Source organism: Saimiri boliviensis, chromosome 5, assembly GCF_048565385.1.
Source record: "Saimiri boliviensis isolate mSaiBol1 chromosome 5, mSaiBol1.pri, whole genome shotgun sequence".
NCBI lineage: Eukaryota > Metazoa > Chordata > Mammalia > Primates > Cebidae > Saimiri > Saimiri boliviensis.
The window spans coordinates 109,053,885-109,073,929 of NC_133453.1; the positions used below are offsets into that span (position 1 = coordinate 109,053,885).

The following is a 20,045-nucleotide window of genomic DNA, read 5'->3' on the forward strand; positions in this document are numbered from 1 at the left end:
CCTTCCTTTCTCTCTTTTTCAGATATGATTTGCATACCATGAAATTCACCCCTTTAAATACAAGTCAGTAATCTTTCATTTATTCACAAAATTGTGCAACCATTGCCACTGCCTAATTCCAGAACATTTCCTCATCCCCCAAAAGATACTTCATACCCATTCACAGTAATTCCCCATTTCTCACACCCTGGCCTTAGGAAATCACTAATCTACTTTTCAGTCTCTGTAGATTTGCTCTTTTAGACGTTAGGCGTAAGTGGAATCTGGGGCTTTTAAAAAATCTGGCTTATTCCATCTACCATAATGTTTTCAAGGTTTGTCCATGTTAGCGCATGGACAAAATACTTTATTCTTTGTAATGACTGAATAATGTTTATTTGTTGTCATTTTTTTTTTTTTTTTTTTTTTTTGAGGTGGAATCTTGCTCTGTTGCCCAGGCTGGAGTGCAGTGGCACAATTTTGGCTCACTGCAACCTCTGCCTCCGATGTTCAAACAATTCTCCTGCCTCAGCCTCCTGAGTAGCTGGGATTACAGGCTCCTGCCACCACACCTGGCTAATTTTTATAGTTTTAGTAGAGATGAAGTTTCACCATGTTGGCCAGGCTGGTCTCAAAACCCTGACCTCAAGTGATCCACCCGCCTAGGCCTCCTAAAATGCTGGGATTACAGATGTGAGCCACCACACATGGCCAATAATATTTAATTATATGGATATATGACGTGCTTATCTCTTTATCAGTTGGTGGACATTTGGGTTTCTGCTTCTGGGCTCTTATAAATAGTGCTGCATTGAATGTACAGGGTTTTATGTGGTTGTGTGCTTTCAGTTCTCTTGGGTATATACAATAGGAGTGGAAACAGTGGCTCATATTTCTTCACATCTTCATCACCACCTGCCATTGTCTGTTTGATTATAGCCATTCTACTAGATGTGAGATGGTGTGTCATTTTGATTTTTATTGGCATTTCTTTGATGACAAATGATATTGAGCATCTTTAATTTTCTTTTTCAGTATTGTGGCTATTCAGGGCCTATTGCAGTTTCATATGAATTTAAGGATCAGCTTTTCATTTCTGCTAAAAGAGGCTATTGGAATTTTGATAGAGATTTCATTGACTCTGTAGATTACAGGTGTGAGCCACTACTCCCAGCTCTACATTTTTTCTTTGATAATTCCATAATGTTATTTGACATATGAATATAACATTATAACTAAAAAGAAAGTTGTCAGTGGTTACAAAATGGAATATTTGGAATGGGAGTATTGTTGTCTTAAAAATACTGTTTTTTCATTCATGAATATGGGATGTCTTTCTGTATATTTAGGTCTGCTTTCTTTCAACAGTGTTTTGTAGTTTTTAGGGTACAAGTTGCATTTTTTGTTGTTGTTGTTAAATACCTTCCTAAGTACTTTATTCTTTTTGATGCTATTGTAAGTGAAATTGATTTCTTTTTTTCTTTCTTTTTTTTTTTTTTTTGAGATGGAGTTTCGCTCTTGTTACCCAGGCTGGAGTGCAATGGCACGATCTCGGCTCACTGCAACCTCTGCCTCCTGGGTTCAGGCAATTCTCCTGCCTCCGCCTCCTGAGTAGCTGGGATTACAGGCACGCGCCACCATGCCCAGCTAATGTTTTGTATTTTTAGTAGAGACGGGGTTTCACCCTGTTGACCAGGATGGTCTCGATCTCTTGACCTTGTGATCCACCCGCCTCGGCCTCCCAAAGTGCTGGGATTACAGGCTTGAGCCACCGCGCCCGGCGTGAAATTGATTTCTTAATTTTATTTCCAGAATGTTTATTGCTAATGTATAGAAATACAATTGATTTTTGAATGTTGATTTTATGTCCTGCAAGTGTGCTGAATGTGTTTGTTAGTTCTAATACTGTTTTTGTTCATTTCTTAGGATTTTCTGTAAGATTATGTCACTTGCAAATGGGTATCGTTTTACTTCTTATTCAATCTGTATTCCTTTTATTTCATTTTGTTTCCTCGTCTTCTGACTAGAGCCTCCATTACAATATTAAATAGAAGTGGCAAGAGTGGACATCCTTGTATTGTTCCTAGCCTTAGTGAGAATGTATCTTGTTTGTCACCGTGAAGTATTTTTATCATAATAAACTTGAGTATGAATTTTTCTGTTTGTTACCTTTTGAGTTTAAAAGGGTGTTGAATTTTGGCACATGCGTTTTCTATGTGTTTTGAGATGATCATTTGTTTTTTGTTTTTCCTTGAGACGGAGCCTATCTTGGAAAATGTTCTATATGTGTTTGAGAACAATGTGTATTCTGCTGTTTTGAGGTTGTTCTGTAGGTGTCTATTCTCACTGATTTTCTCTCTACCCATTTTACCCATTATTGAATGCAGGGCATTTGAAATCTCCAACTTTTATTTTTGAATTGTGTGTTTCTTCCTTGAATTTTATACTTTTTTGCTTTGTGTATTTTGCAACTCTGTTGTTAGGTGCATATAGGTTTATAACTGCTATATCTTATTGATGCATTGGCTATTTTTCAGTATAAAATGCCCTTTGTCACAACAATTTTTATCATCTGTTTTGCCTGATACTGGGATAGCCACAGCAGGCCTATTTTGACTACTGTTTGCATAGTATATCTTTTTCTATCTTGTTTTGTCTTTGAATTTAAAGTGTGCACCAGGCATTGTGGTTCCTAGTCCCAGGACTTAGGAAGGCCAAATTGGGAGGATGACCTTCACCCAGGAGTTTGAGACCAGCCTGGGTAACATAGGACTCTGTACAAAATCCTTTTAAAAAATTAGCCAGGTCCTGTGTACTCAGGGATGCTGAGGTGGGAGGATTGCTTGAGCCTGGCAGATCAAGGCTGCAGTGAGCTGTGATCATGCCAGTGCCCCTCTGCCTGAGAAGAGAGCAAGACCCTGTCTTAAAAAATAAATAAATAAGAACATATTTGTTGTAGGCAACATATTCAGGGTTAGTATTCCTTATCCAAAATGTTTGGGACCAGAAGTTTTTGGGATTTTTTTTCATGTTTTGTAATATTTGCATATACATAATGAGGTTTCTTGGGAATGGAACTCAAGTCTAAACATGAAATTCTTTTATGTTTAATATACATCTTACTCATATAGCTAAAGTTAACTTTATACAATTTTTTTTTTTTTTTTTTTGAGACGGAGTTTTGCTCTTGTTACCCAGGCGGGAGTGCAATGGTGCGATCTCGGCTCACCGCAACCTCCGCCTTCTGGGTTCAGACAATTCTCCTGCCTCAGCCTCCTGAGTAGCTGGGATTACAGGCACGTGCCACCATCCCCAGCTAATTTTTTTGTATTTTTAGTAGAGACGGGGTTTCACCATGTTGCCCAGGATGGTCTCGATCTCTTGACCTCGTGATCCACCCACCTCGGCCTCCCAAAGTGCTGGGATTACAGGCTTGAGCCACCGTGCCCAGCCTTTTATACAATTTTTGAATTGTTTTCAAGACAGGGTCTTGCCCTGTTGTACAGGCTGGAGTGCAGTGGTACAGTAATAGCTCACCACAGCTCTGACCTCCCTGTCTCAAGCAATCCTCCCACTTTAGCCTTCCAAGTAGCTGGGACTACATGCATGCACTACCACATCTAGCAATTTTTTTTAATTCTTTTTTTTAGTAGGAATAGGAGTCTCCTATATTGCCCAGGTTGGTCTCAAACTCCTGGGCTCATGTGATCCTCTGGCCTTGGTCCTCCAAATTACTAGTATTAATAAGTGTGTGCCACTGCACTAACCAATGATATTTTAAATAATTTTGTATCTGAAACAAAGTTTCTGTTTTATTACCCTTACAGGCCTCTTGCATGGAGGGAATCTGGGCATGCATAGAAAAGGCATATTGCAGTGGAAGGGGCTGGGAGAGTTTTTTCCTACCGGGGTGGGGGTGGGGGGCGGGGGATGCTAAATAAACTGTGAGATGTGCATCCGCCTTTTAACTGTGACATATCCCATGAGTGTGGAATTTTTCATTCGTAGTATCATGTTGGCACTCATATATTTCATCTTTTTTTTTTTTTTTTAAAAAGACGGAGTCTTGCTATGTCACCCAAGCTGGAGTGCAGTGGCATGATCACAGGTCACTGCAACCTCAACTTCCCAGACCCAAGTGATCCTCCTACCTCAATCTCCCAAGTAGCTGGGACTACAGGCATGCACTGCTGCGCCCAGCTAATTTTTGTATTTTTTGTATAGATGGGGTTTCTCTGTTTGCCAAGCAGGTCTTGAACTCCTAGGCTTAAGCAGTTTGCCTGCCTCGGCCTCCCAAAGTGCTAGGATTATGGTGGGAGCCACCATCCCTGACCACACACACCTTTCTTTTATGTAACTCTATTTTTTTTCCCTTTCCTATGTGCTGTTAATATTTTATGAATTATATCATTATATATTGTATACTTAGCAACACAGTTATAATTATTGCTTTATGCATTTTTTTAAAACAATGTATTAGTTTCCTATTGCTGCTTATATAGAAAAAGAGTTAACATAGCGGACCTGATTGCTTATTTTTAGAAGGGCTGCTTATGAGGTCAGCCTTTGATTGACACCTGAGAACTTGGATTTCAGGAGGGTTCCAGCCTCCCTAAATGATAGCTAATAATGATTTATACAAACACTATGGTTTATGCGGGATACCTGCTTTTCTTCTCGGAATCTGGAACTTTGGTATCTGTTAGGCAAGGGTGCCTACATGATCAACCTCCAATATAAAACACCTCTCCCAGCAAAATACGTTGAATATTCATACTATATATTTCTCATTAGTATATTTATACTGATTTTTTTTCTTTTCATGGCTCACTTTCTGTTTCTTTTATTATTAATATGTTCATCGGTTTTATCTTCTAAGGTAATAAAGAATGCTGATGGCAGAACCATTTTCCTAATTTTCAAATTGTTGAGCTGTTTGCCATGATGGGTGAGTTCAAACTAAAAGCATTTTTCAGCTACAATGAAAGAATAAAACAGAAGTGAAAAACTTTCTATATTATGTTACTGTAAACCTTTTTATAAAAAAATTTTATGAAATAGCACATTTATGAAATGTTTTGTGTTTACTTAATAGATTTTTAATTAAAGCATTTTTTGTGTTGCTATAGTTTTAGAATGATCATTCTATGCATAACACAGTAGGGACATTCAAAATAAGCTGCTAAGATGTGTTATGATTTGCTTAAAGTCTGATGGCAAGAGAGAAATGATGAAATTTTATTTTATGATTAATAGAGCAGCAAATCACTGGTGCTCAGGGAGAATATGTTTTACAACTCTCGGTCATATATTGTGGTATAATGTTAAAGAGACTGAAGTATGGGAATGGGTTGTGTATGTTCAGTTTACATAGCATTTTGTTTTCCTCTTTACCTCCTTTTTGTTCTTCCTTTACTTCTTTGTGTTAAGCTTTCCATCATGAGGCAGGGACTAGACAAGAAGACACTAGAAGGAAATGGAGTCATGAATGACCTAGCCTATCCTAAATCAAGAAAAATGGGACTGAGTAGTTGGGTGTTAAATTTTGAAACTTAGACTAACCCTGGTATTTAACTCTGACATTTATTTGGCAGAGTTTGCCTTTATCACACATTTTCTGCTTCTTGCTTAACAAATACACACACACACACACACACACACACACCCATGAAGAACTTACATTTGCCCATGTGATGAAAGGAGGGGCTAGGACACTTTCATTGTGTGTCATTGTAGCAAGTATGTAAAGCTCAGACTTCACCTACTTGAAAAATTTCTCTTCCACTTCCTTTTCTGAAGTCAAGAGTAGCAGTGCCCTCTTGTAGCCCAAACTCTCCACTCTAGTCAGCCTTACTTTCAGCTCCAAATTGTATGTACTTTTACTGAACTACTTTCAACTTTTCGTTTTGGCTGCTGTTACTTGTACTCTATGTATTGATCAAATTTATTTCTATCAGCCTCAATTAATACTGCTCTATAGTAGGCAACAATCATTGCTTAAAAACGTATGCAAAGGTAGTCACAGAACACCATGACAGATGTTTGAAGTTTTGATTGAGGATGTTCTTCTGTAATTCTTTTTCAAGTATCATGAATAGGCATATAAGATATTTAATTCAAAATTTCTGATAAAAGATTTTTGAAAACATTATTTTCCACATTTTTTTTGGTTTTGTGCTCAGTTGAATGTCCTTCCAACATGTGCCGGAAACCCACTGCTTTTTCTGTGTACCCATTGGGCGGAGTCTAGGATCCTTTGGGCATCCTCAGTGACTACTAGGTCATTTTGTTATCTTCATGAGATTTATAACCTGTCTAATCTGCCTGGTATCCTGTGGCCACGACTGAGCTCCTTAATAGAATGAAATAGTCTAAGAAGTGTTAGAACAGTGCTTATTATAGTTTTTGAATATACTCATCATGTGCTTGGTCTTTTGGGATTTATTAGCTTACAATTGTCAAGTTCTTCAAAGTTTCTTACTGGGTACTTATTTAAATTATTTATTTAAATAAGTTGTGTGTTTATTTTACTTATTTAAATAAATTATCTTTTAATTTATATAAAATATATAATTAATAATTAAATTACTTAAGTAATTTAAATACATAATTAAATTTATATAAATTATGTAAAATATATATTATATATAAGTATATTTTATATAAATTATATAAAATATATATTATATATAAGTATATTTTATATAAATTATATAAAATAAATTTTAAAATGAATAAAATAATAATTAATTATTTAAATAAGTACCCACTAGTAATTCTTCAAATTAAATTGCCCTTTGTTTTGTATGTCAACCTTCCTAATGTGGGAACCTTCTGTTCAACATGTACTACCCTTCTTTTACGTATATGACAGAAAACCATACTTATTTATTTTTCTGTTCTCATTTTTCTTAATAAAGAAGTAAGTGTATATATAAATGTTGGCCGGGCATGGTGGGTCACATATGAAATCCCAGCACTTTGGAAGGCCCAGGCGGGCGGATCACTTAAGGTCAGGAGTTTGAGACCAACCTGGCTGACACGGCGAAACACCACCTCTGCTGAAAATAGAAAAATTATCTGGTTTTGGTGGCATATATCTGTAATCTTAGCTGCTTGGGAGGCTGAGACAGGAGAACTGCTTGAGCCCAGGAGGCGGAGGTTGCAGTGAGCAAAGATCACATCGTTGTACTCCAGCCTGGGCAACACAACTGTGTCTCAACAGCAACAACAAAAATAAGAGTATATATAAATGTGATAATCTATTTTAGCCAAAGGCCCTCCCCAAGGCATTTATTTTGGCATTGTAATATTAACCACATAAAATTGTTTAAATTCAGATGTTTAGGTTTTCTCTAATAAAAATACTTAGAACAACATAGATATTTTTAAAAATTAGAGTTCCGATTTTGTGAGGCCAAGGTGGGAGGATCGCTTGAGTCCAGGAGTTCGGGACCAGCGTAGACAACGTCAGAGTGAGACCCCATCTCTACAGAAAAATAAAAAAGAAATTAGAGTTCTATCCCTAGTATAGAATTAAGGATTTACCTTTATTTATTTATTTATTTATTTATTTATTTTTATTTTATTTTATTTTATTTTTTGAGACGGAATCTCGTTTTGTCACCCAGACTGCAGTGCAGTGGTGCAATCTCAGTTCACTGTGACCTCTGCCTCCTGGGTTCAAGGGATTCTCTTGCTTCATTCTCCCGAGTAGCTGGGACTACAGGCACTCACTACCATGCCCAGCTAATTTTTGTATTTTTAGTAGAGACAGTGTTTCACCATATTGGCCAGGCTGGTCTTAAATTCCTGACCTTGTGATCTGCCGGCCTCGGCCTCCTGAAGTGCTGAGATTACAGACATGAGCCACCACGCCTGGCCAAGGATTTACCTTTTTAAAGAAGGTCACATCAATTGCTTTTATTCTAGTTGAGATCCTTCTGAGTTCATTGATGGTACATTATTTTGATTATACTGTACCTGATTGGCTTGGTTAACTATTTGATATGCTACCATTATGAAATAACTTTATTTTATAAAAAATACTTAGTGAAGGATTATAAAATTTTCTTTTAACCTGGAAATATTAGTAAATTAATAAAATCAATAATAAAACCACTGTAACAATTTTAAATTATAATATGCAAATAACTTCACTACAAAATAGAATATATTAAATGTTATTAAAAGTTAGTAAATTAGAGCCGGGCGCGGTGGCTCAAGCCTGTAATCCCAGCACTTTGGGAGGCTGAGGTGGGTGGATCACGAGGTCGAGAGATCGAGACCATCCTGGTCAACATGGTGAAACCCCGTCTCTACTAAAAATACCAAAAAAAAAAACTAGCTGGGCATGGTGGCGCGTGCCTGTAATCCCAGCTACTCAGGAGGCTGAGGCAGGAGAATTGCCTGAACCCAGGAGGCGGAGGTTGCGGTGAGCCGAGATCGCGCCATTGCACTCCAGCCTGGGTAACAAGAGGAAAACTCCGTCTCATTTAAAAAAAAAAAAAAAAAAAAAAAAAAAAGTTAGTAAATTAGAAAAGGCAGCTATTTGTGTGAGACACTATTAGGGCTATTGAATTGTCAGAATATTTTTAGTGATTTTCCTTATAGGATAGGGCATATTTTAGTTTTTATTACTTGAAGAGCGTAAGTTAATGCTCACCAAAATGGTTACATTTTAAAGTATAAACTATAAAGTCTCTTGATTCCTTTATTACTGTTCGTGACTATCATTAGTAGTTTTTATTTACTAGTGAAAATAAGTAAATTGTCTCTGAAGTCTTCTAGAGAGCTTATAATTGGCATTACTGGAAGGCACATGCTTTGAGTCTCAGAAGGAAATCTTTGTATATTTGGAAGAGTCTAAAAGTTCATTTTCATGATTCTTTCTCTCAGTTTTATAAACTTGATACTTTTTCTAAAGAATGGAATTTTCTTACGTTGTTACTGGCCAAGATCTTTAAATAGTCTGTTTTTAGTCTTGTCAAACCTTATGGTGAAGAAGTTTGAGAACATTTTCAAATACAGTAGGCCAGTATCCACAGGTGAAGCTTTTCTTTGGTTCTGACTCTTAAGTATTGATGAAAGAAAAAAACCTTCAAAAATGAAGTCTGTACTTTGAATATAAAAGCTAAATAATCATATTTATGCAAAATTGTTTATTTTTTTCCTACTTGCTTTTTTAAAGATTTTAGATGTCTTGATGTTTTGTTTGCAAGTCATAGAAAAGAATTTGTTATAACAGGGCAGTTTTGACTTTATTCTAGGAATTTAAATCATTGGAAGAATCAGAATGACTTCATCTTGTCTGTAAGTGTCTCATGTGTAGACTGATGCTAGAGCTTGAGTCTAGTGCAATTTTATTTTACCAAAATTGTAGGCATTAAAAATACTCTAGATGCATTTGGTGTTAAATTAATATATTCTCTACATTAAATTTTATTATAAATTCTGTTTGATGTCTATACATGTTGATATATATGTCACAATTATAACTCTATATATGTGTTATTTCAAAATTACCTAGATGATCAGCAAGCTTTGAACTCAATCATGCAAGATTTGGCTGTCCTTCATAAGGCCAGTCGACCAGCATTATCCTTGCAGGAAACCAGAAAAGCAAAATCTTCATCACCAAAAAAACAGGTATTTATTTTAATAAGTATAGTTTGTATTTCTATGAATTACTTTCATTTAATATCCTAATCTTATGGAGGACTTGTTTAATATGTTTAGCTTTTATACTTTCAAGTCAAGTATTTTGTTAGCGGTTGTTACACATTTTCCCGTAAGAGTGTGTATTCATCTCTTAACAATAGCAAAGTCATGGAATCAACCTAAATGCCCATCAGTGGTAGACTGGACAAAGAGAATGTGATACATATACACCATGGAATTTTATGCGGCCATAAAAAAGAAGAAGATCATGTTCTTTCAGGAACATGCATGGAACTGGAGGCCATTATCCTTAGCAAACTAATGCAGGAACAGAAAACCAAATACTCCATGTTCTCACTTATAAGTGGAAGGTAACTAATGAGAACACGTGGAGACATAGAGGGGAACAACACACACTGGGGCCTACTGGAGGGCGGTGGGTGGGAGGAGGTAGAGGGTCAGGAAAAATAACTAATGGGTACTAGGCTTAATACCTCGGTGGTTAAATAATCTATACAAGCAACCCCCAGGACATGAGTTTACCTGTGTAAGAACCTTGCACATGTACCCCTGAACTGAAAATAAAAGTTAAAAGAAAATTTTTTAAAGTATGTGTTTATAAAGAATGGTAGCATTCTGCAGCCAAGGTTGACCCCTTCCCAGAAAAAATAAGGTAGCATTTTATTTAATGTGGTAACTGTTCTCCAAAGCTGACATTTTATCTATTTTTAAAGCACTTAAGCAAATTTTTTGTTGTTGTTGTTGTTCTTCAAATAATCTATTCTTGATGTTTAGAAATGAGGATGATTTTATTCTGATAAATGAAATTAGTTTGGGATACTCAGCATGACACATAAAAATATAATCTGATTTGCCATAACAGGATCAGCAAATATCTCATACTCCTGGTACCTTCTCTAATAGAGAAGGTTTTTTTTTCCTGTTGTACCCAGATTCAGCAACATAATTCTTAACTTTTTACAGAAATTGAAACTTCCCTCCCTGTCTGCTCTATTTTAAATGAATGGCTTAAAAAGATTTAGAAGTTACAGAAATTTTATCTAATTTCTGAATGATTTGTCTAATTCTGAAAGACTGATTTTGTCATTTCATTACAGAATGATGTCCGAGTCAAATTTGAACATAGAGGAGAAAAAAGGTAAGGAAGGAAACATTACCTGTTTGTTAATCGATTTAATCAAATGTCTATGCTAATTAAGCTATTGAAAGGTTGTTTTTTTTTTTTTTTTTTTTTTTTTTGAGACGGAGTTTCCCTCTTGTTACCCAGGCTGGAGTGCAATGGTAGTTGACAACAAAATTGCTAACAGGATCTAATAGGACTTAAGAAAAATGGAATTTCATTTCTGCTATTAGTGTCTCATGAAATTAATGTAGTGAAAAGCCTTACAGTTTTAAGGATTTTAAAGTGGCTCACAAACAAACATATTTTACATAGAAATGTTTAAAACTGGAATGTACCAAATAAACCATGGAACTGTCCAATCTGCTTTCCTAAAATAATTTAAGATTCTTTTATGAATATTTTCCAAATTTTTTTCATTCATTCAGCATTATTTGTTGAGTACTTAGTATATGCTAGGACCTGAAGGAATAAAGGGAGCAAAGCAGACATGTCTCTTTCCTTGCGGGACTTACAGGGTGATATTGATGGTCTTCAGGGTTTAGGTACATGCTGTCTAGGCAGTACAGGCCGGTCCTTTGGGAAATAGAAGGAAAACATTGGAATTTTAATCTTTAAAAAAATACTAGGCTGGGCGTGGTGGCTTATGCCTGTAATCCCAGCACTTTGGGAGGCCAAGGCGGGCAGATCACCTGGAGATCAGGAGTTTGAGACCAACCTGGCCAACATGGTGAAACCATGTCTCTACTATAAATACAAAAAAAATTAGCAGGGCATGGTGGTGTGTGCCTGTAATCCCAGCTACTAGGGAGACTAAGGCAGGAGAATCACTTGAACCCAGGGGGTGGAGGTTGCAGTGAGCTGGGATTGTGCCACTGCATTCCAGCCTGGGCGGCAGAGCAAGACTCTGTCTAAAAAAATAATAATTTATGTATGTATGTGTATATATATATATATATATATGCCTACAGATGCATGCACCCAAAAATGTTGAGTTGATAAGGATACAGAGATCAAAATTAGAATTCCTGGAGAACCAACCACTTTCTTCTTTTTAACAGTTTCATTGCATTCTGTCATACGGATGTTACATAGTTAAGTTTAATCACTTTCCTCAATGGACATTTTGTTTTGCTCTTTAACATTCATATGGTAGTTTTAGTGGAAATTAAAAACTGCAGAAAATTTTGAGAATTTCCTTTTTAAAATTTGTGTTAGGATAAAACAAACTTCTGAGTTTTTTTTAACTTTGTATTGAAAATTTGTGTCTGTGATAAAAAATGATCTGTCATGTTTAAGTAAAGTGAATATTTACATAGTTTTTAGTTAATTTTGTATCTTTCTAAAAGGAGGTAACTGTTGCAGGTTTATTATTTAACTTTGCCTACGAAAATAAAATCTTAAAATTGTGTTTGTATAGAATCCTTCAGTTCCCCAGACCAGTTAAACTGGAAGATCTGAGATCTAAAGCTAAAATTGCCTTTGGACAGCCTATGGATCTACATTATACCAATAACGAGGTAAACATGTACTGTTTTACTTTAGTAGGTCTTATCTTGAAAAGTAATATGTTCATTTAAGAGACTGCTTTTAAGACTTGTGTTTTTATTTAGGAATTGATAAATATGGTATGTCAGAAGAAGAAAACACCATAAGTAAATTTTAACTGACTAGAATGGATTTATTTCATTATGGAAAATAATAGAGGTGCTACTATGCAAATAATTGAGTGAGAGTTTATTATGGGGGAAATATGTGTATTACTTGGAATTTTGTTGCTTATTTATGTTTTGTTTATATTTTGTGTATTTTATTGATGAACTGTCTTTTCCTCTCATACTCTGCTCTTGGCTACAGATGACAGAGCTTTGGTAGTTAAACAGTTGAGTTAAAACTTAAAGAATTATTTTAGTGTTGGTTAGGGATCAATTAGATTATTATGTTTGCGAATCAGTGCATATGATCTTAAAGGCGTGCTCTAGCAGTGAGGAGCTCTGCGTTGTGGAGAAGCCCTTTTTAATGTTCTGTAAACTTAGGATTGGATTCAATGATCTCTGAAGTTTCTTTAGTTCTTGAGATTCTATGAGATATCAGGATCTTGTGATCTTAAAATTTATAGGGCAATATAGTTAATAATTAGTAATTAGGTGAATTTGTTTTTTATATTCAGAAAATATGTGTTAATTTTTTAGGCATAATGCTGTAATTTATAAGTTAACAGCATCTCATGGAGTAGACCTTACAGACTTGTGGTACAAGCAAACCATTAATAAGTGAGTTGTTTCAATATACGAAGTTCTTTGAAAGAAATGTATAAAGTATTGTGATGAAGAATAAAGGGCAGAACACGGTGACTCATGCCTTTAATTGTAGCACTTGGGGAGGTCAGAGCAGGAGGATCACCTGAGGCCAGGAGTTCAAGACTAACCTGGGCAACATAGCAAGACGCCATCTCTGCAAAAAAGTAAAATTATCTGAGTGTGATGGCATACACATGTCGTCCCAGCTACTCGGGAGGCTGAGGCAGGGGGATCTGAGGTGGGAGGATAGCTAGAGCCCAGGAATTTGAGGGTATAGTGAGCTATGATTGCACCACTGCACTCCAGCCTGTGTGACAGAGTTGTCTGAACAAAAAAGAATAAATTTTTAAAAAATGTCTTGAACTTGAATCATTAATCCCATAGGATAATTCTAGGGGAACCTTGGCATATCTTGTTTTCTTTTTTCTAAAATTGTATTATTGAAAACTTTCAAAACTTTCAAATGCTAAGATACATTAACACTATAATATTGTCTTTACTAGGTTAGTAGGTCTATCAAGAAAAAGGTTAGTGTGACATAATTTGTTCATATTATACCTATGCCAGTTCCTAAAAATTGCTTTTTTTTTTTTTTTTTAAAATGATTTCTTCCAGTTTGCTATGTAATTTTTTTCTGGGGTTTACTTGAGGATTGACATCAAGCTAACTGATTTTTTTTTTTTTTTTTTTTTTTTTTTTGAGATGAGGTTTCACTCTGTTACCCAAGTTGGAATGCAGTGGCCCGATCTCACCTCACTGCAACCTTCACCTCCCAGGGCTCACACGATTCTCCCACCTCAGCCTCCTGAGTAGCTGGGACTACAGGAGGGTGCTACTGCACCTGGGTAATTTTTGTATTTTTGGTAGAGACGGGGTTTCATCATGTTGTCCAGCCTGGTCTCAAACTCCTGAGCTCAGGTGATCCACCTGCCTCGGCCTCCCAAAGTGCTGTGATTACAGACATGAGCCCCCATGCCCGGCCTGGTCTGTATTTTTAAGAACTCTTTCCCATTTTCTAAAAATTGGAAAATTGCTCTATTTTTAGGTTATTTTTCTCATGCTTACTGAAGGACTTCTGTGAGTGGTTCTGCCATTATATTTTGGTGGCCTCCTAGCAGGAATGTGGTAGAGGTGGCATTAGGATAAGATTACATTTAAGATTTCTTGTAACCCTGAGATTCTGTGAGTGAACCATGTCCTGATTCATATCTTGACATATTGTCCCAAACCAAATGGATGATCTTGAACATTGGGGGTACTAAGGAAAATCTTACTTGTTTTACAGACATGTGGATAAGCAAAAAAATCACTTTTACGGCATGCTATCCCCCTTCTATAAATATTTTTTTCTAGTGTAACATTAACTTCTCTGTTCAAAGTGAACTATTACTCTGTAAACCTCTATCTGGCAGAAGTGAAATGTTATGGAAATTTAAGCTGGAAATAAAAGCTGGGATTGTTAGAATTTGTTAGTTTGGCCTCTCTAATAAGGTGTGTAGGGTGTGTGTGTGTATGTGTGTGTGTGTGTGTGTGTGTGTGTGTGTGTGGGTGGGTGGTCATGGGGGGGTTGTCATGCGGGTTGGGTGTGGAGGTGTTCAGGCCAAGTTAGGGTTTTCTAAGATCATTTCCATTTTAGATCCATTTTAGGTGAGTAGAGCAGGAATTTTTTCCTTTGTTTTATTTTGTTTTTGTTTTTGTTTTGAGACAGCATCTTGTCCTGTCGCCCAGGCTGGAGTGCAGTGGCACAATCATGGCTCACTGCAGCCTCAACCTCTCCAGCTCAATCAGTTTTCCCCCTTCAGCCTCCTAAGTAGCTGAGATGCACTACCACACCTTGTTAATTTTTGTATTTTTTGTAGAGATGTGGTTTCACCATGTTGCCCAGGCTGGTCTTGAACTCCTGGGCTTAAGCAGTCTGCATACCTCAGCCTCCCAAAGTGCTGAGATTACAGGCATGAGCCACTGCATCCGGCCTGGAGAACCTTTTAATGGCTCTCTTCATACGTCACTATGTAAAGTCAGGAAGATAATTCAGTTCTTTCAGATTTCAGTTAATATGTTCTTAAACTCAATTTTAAGTTTCCTTTCTAGAAAGGATTTATATTAACAAACAACTGATTTATCAAAAAGAAGCCAGAGGGAGATCGATTTCATGAATGAGAAGGAAGTGAATTCACCAAGCAAGGAAACATTCTCTGATTTCTTTAGTATAATGTAGATAACTTGGGACTTGTTCCTGACTCTTAGTCCTCATTTTAGTTTGTAATAGGTGACCTTAGAACATAGGCAGGAACATATTAGGTCTGTAGGCAATGTCTAAGCTGCTGCACCAGGCACTCCTCCAGGATATTACATTTTAGAGCAGCAAACTGAAGAAGAGCAGAATCATTTGTTCCTTTTTTTTTTTTCTGTCATTTGACTTAGTGGCTTTTCCCCCCAAAAAGTAGCAGTATCTTGGAGAAGTAAACAATCCAGTTATAAATGTATGGTAAAAGAAAGTGCTCAGATTTTCTCCTCAGATGGAAAATTGGTAGAACAGTCTTTATCATTGCTTTAAAATTTTCCTGCTTAAAAAATAATAGACTATTGAAGATAGAAGCAAGATATACCAATATATTTCCTAATTGGTGGGAAATAGAAATGTATTTAAGTAGATAGGTAGATCAGGCGCATTCTTTGATACGAAACAGTTAATAATTGTATTTTATTAGAAAAAAAATTCTCATAGAGCAAAAAGAGCCCAGTTAGTAACTAGAGTAATACAAAATTAGCTACAAACAATATGTTCTAAGTGCAGAGTAACTAAGTGCAAGTAGATTTTTTTTATTTTCATGTGTGGCAGCCTTTCTTAAAGCAAGGACTTTTTTGGCCAGGCACAGTGGCTCACCCCTGTAAGCCCAGCACTTTGGCAGGCCCAAACAAGCAGAACATTTGAGGTCAAGAATTTGAGACCAGCCTGGTCAACATGGTGAAACCACGTCCTCCGCTAAAATAGAAAAATTAGCCACTTGTGGTGGTGCATGCCTGCAATCCCAGCTACTGGGGAGGCTGAGGCAGGAGAATCACTTAAACCCAGAAGGCAGGTTGCAATGTGCTGAGTGAGATTGCCACTGTACTCCACCCTGGATGATAGTGAGACTCCATCTCAAAACAAAAAAACCAGAACCCCAGGGCCTTTTTGCATAAAGAAGTCTGCAGAATGAACACACACCATGCCAGCTTTTGGGTTTGGGTTCAGATTGAGCTTTTACCACTGTGATATTTATTAAACAGCATTTATCGTGAGTCTGCTCTTTGCTCATTGCTGGTGTGGGGGCGGCAGGGTGGACGGTCCTTGTCCTCAAGAATACTGTAGAAGACACCAAACTAATTCAGCCTTACATTTGAATGGCTCATATATTGTGCTAAGTAGAGCCAGTTAACAAGTGCAGAATATTTCACTTGTTTTTATTCTGTCCCTCCTTCAGTGAAATGGAATTTACTTTTTAAGAAAGTAACAGATATTTTTATTTTTTTTAAATTGTATGAATTATGCTTTTTCTCATAGAACTCTTAGGTGCTTTTGTCCTCTATTACATCTGCTGCATGAGAGGACTAATGAAAGCAGATTCCACATTCAGAGTTTACTATGGAATGAATGGTTGACTCATTAGGTTATTTGTTTTAGGGTATAGTGGTCAGGTCACCAGGCTCAGAGAGAAGAACCCCAGGTGGGCTGTAGATTGCAGATAGGTTACTAGCGGTACCCCTCCATAGCAGCTGTCCTCAATGGCAGGTGCTCAGGATGTTGGTATGTTGAAGAGCACACCAGCTAAGAGTGCAAATTTGTGGTTACTATTGAAAAAAGAAATGAGTTTGATCTACACAGAAGAAAAGTAGTAGCTTTATTTCATATGGTCTCTGTCTGTACTCCTTTATGCTGTTGAGGGGTGAATACACTATAAGTTAAATTTAGCAACATTATGGAAATATTCTAGAAAATTAATCTTTAAACATTATTTTCTAGAAGAATGTAATGATTAATAAAGCAAAATTTAAAACATCCGTGTTCATTCTAAGATTTTAGTGGTGGTAGAATGAGGAGAGCAAAGCAATCTGCACATACACATTTAGACTTTCCTCATAGTAACAAATCAAAGAGCAAGGTATTTTGACATTTGTAATTCCTTAGTAGTGGAGATGCTAGTGGAAGAACTTGACCTGGTGAGATAGCTGAATGATTCCTTATGTTTGTTTTTAGTTGGTAATTCCATTAACTACTCAAGATGACTTGGACAAAGCTGTGGAACTGCTGGATCGTAGTATTCATATGAAGAGTCTCAAGATATTACTTGTAATAAATGGAAATACACAGGTATGACTTGGGATTTTTTTTTCAGTAAGAATTATAGGACTTAGGCTTATTAAAGTTAATTAATATACGAAGCATAGTTACATTCTGTAACCATTGTAATATTTTCATTATGATTAAATGTAAACTTTCATCCTTTACTTACTATACTTTAATGTCCTTGCTCCTCAAAACCACATAGTCATAGTTATAAATAAGTATAATATATTGTACATATGAACCTAATAGAAGCTGGCAACTTAGGAAGAATTATGTTAGAATTAAAATTTCAGAGAGAGAGAATTTGATTAAGGCCCACAAACAATATACAATAGTTTGTACTTGGTAAGGGAGAGGATTCTTTTTAAAGCCCCAGGGAGGAAGAATAATGTTAATTGTCTTTTCTCCTTTGTAGGCTACTAATTTAGAACCATTGCCATCACTAGAAGATTTGGACAATACAGTATCTGTAGCAGAGAGGAAAAAACGGCTTTCTATAATAGGTAAGAAAGAAAACTAGTGTCTGAATTACGAAATGAGTGATTTCTCAGTTTCTTCTCTATCCTTTAATATAGTGCAGCACCTAAACATATTTGTGATAAATAATACTCTTTTTCTATACTTCCTGTAATTTATGTAAATTAAATACATTATAGTATTTGATGTCCCTTGGAAATTCAAGTTTACAGGATTAGTAATGTCTAGTTTAAATTCTTTGTTACATGCTCAGGGTATTTTAATGTTAACAAATTTAAATAAAACTTTAAATAGGTTATAGGCTGGGCGAGGTGGCTCACACCTGTAATCCCAGCACTTTAGAAGGCCAAGGCAGGTGGATCACAAGGTCAAGAGGTTGAGACCATCGTGGTCGGCATGGTGAAATCCCAACTCTATTAAAAATACAAAAATTAGTTGGGTGTGGTGACGTGCCTGTAGTCCCAGCTACTTGGGAGGCTGAGGCAGGAGAACGGCTTAAACACAGGAAAATGGCTTGAACCCAGGAGGCGGAGGTTGCAGTGAGCGGAGATCACTCCACTGCACTCCAGCCTGGCAACAGAGCTCAAAAAACTCCATCTCAAAAAAAAAAAAGAGGTTTTAATTGTACAAATAGAATGGAGGAAAAAAATTAAAAGAACGAATTATAATATATTAAAATTAATAGACTAGATTATAAATTCACAAGCCTTTCTCTAGGGTTTTAGTGATTGCTAAGAATGCTATCAAAATAAAGATACTAAGGAGTTTTATATTATGCTTTATTATTACTTTATTAGTATTCATTTTCATTTGCCATTAATATATTATTATAATTAAGCTTATGATGTAAAGAAATAAGAATCCTACATGCTGTTTTTTAAGGAGGCTTTATTCATGCACCATGAGATGGGCACAGGTACTCTTAAACTCTCCAGTTCTGTCTGTTCTTCAGTGTGTATAAAACATTAATAATCTACATTTTTATTTGATAAAAGCATTACACTATTTCAAAAAACCACTGGTATAAATGTTCTTACACAGAGGGCAGTGTGTATGGCCATTAAAGGTAGTGTGAAAACATGTATGGGGGCGGATTTAAAAGAGAAAAGTTTAAGAGGAGGAGCAACAGAGGAGGAATAGGAGGAAGCAGGAGAGTGGGTCAAAATAAATGTGGTTGGGAATCTAAAAAAGACTAGTAACAGAAGAGGATTGTTGATAATGAAAGAAAAATTTGAATTGGCATGTGAATCACAAAAAAAATACACATTATTCATGTTTTCTTTTGGTTCCCAGAAGCAGCTATTTTATGACCATTCTCTTCTAAGTGTCTGTCTTACCTGGGTCCTACTTTGGGTTTCAGGAATGCAGAAATTCGAGCAACAGAGATGATACACAAAATACAAATGGCTTGTCCTTTTCATTCAGATATATTTTGATATAATTTTAAAATTTAGTGACAGAACATTTGAAATACCCAAATTCAAATTTCAGCCCTCTGATGAACTTGAGACCAGTAAATGTGTCTTCATCTTTAAATCATGGGATTGTTGTAGCCATAAATTGAGAGAACACTTGTACATTTTACTTTATAAACTAGAAAGCATGAGTACTATTTGTTGTACGTTTCTTTCTTTATCCCATGTCTTATCACATTATAGTACTTGTCATTTTAAAGAAATAATTATTTTATTTCATTTTTTGAGACAGCCTCACTCTCACCCAGGCTGGAATGCAGTGGCGCAATCTTGGCTCCCTGCAGCCTCTGCCTCCTGGGTTCAAGCGAGTCTCCTGCCTCAGCCTCTCCAATAACTGAGATTATAGGCACCTGCCATCATGCTTGGCTAATTTTTATATTTTTGCTAGAGATCGGGTTTCACCATGTTGGCCAGGCTGATCTCGAATTCCTGACCTCAGGTGATCTGCCCACCTTGGCCTCCCAAAGTGCTGGGGTTTACTTTAGTTGCGTTCAACAGAACAAGCTAAATGCACTAAATTGACGTTTTAAATGTATTTTAAATTAAAATTACATTGACTGTCTTATTCTAATAAATATTTTTGTTTGATATCAGCTCCAGCATAAGAAGAAATTGGAAATTGTTAAGTATAGCATTAGTGGTCTTTGGCTGAGCACTGTGGCTCACATATGTAATCCCAGCAC

At 36.3% G+C, this 20,045-nt stretch overlaps 1 protein-coding gene across 1 annotated transcript in view; it reads left to right on the forward strand.

The window, feature by feature from the left end:
• MAP3K2 (mitogen-activated protein kinase kinase kinase 2) overlaps positions 1-20,045 on the forward strand; it is an 80,812-nt gene that overhangs the window by 29,525 nt on the left and 31,242 nt on the right. Inside the window, exons 2-7 of the mRNA XM_039479994.2 lie at positions 4,859-4,927; positions 9,509-9,627; positions 10,758-10,798; positions 12,201-12,300; positions 17,321-17,434; positions 17,826-17,913. Coding sequence (XP_039335928.1) covers positions 4,921-4,927; positions 9,509-9,627; positions 10,758-10,798; positions 12,201-12,300; positions 17,321-17,434; positions 17,826-17,913 — 469 coding nt within the window. The 5' untranslated portion in view covers positions 4,859-4,920. The remainder of the gene's footprint in view (positions 1-4,858; positions 4,928-9,508; positions 9,628-10,757; positions 10,799-12,200; positions 12,301-17,320; positions 17,435-17,825; positions 17,914-20,045) is intronic.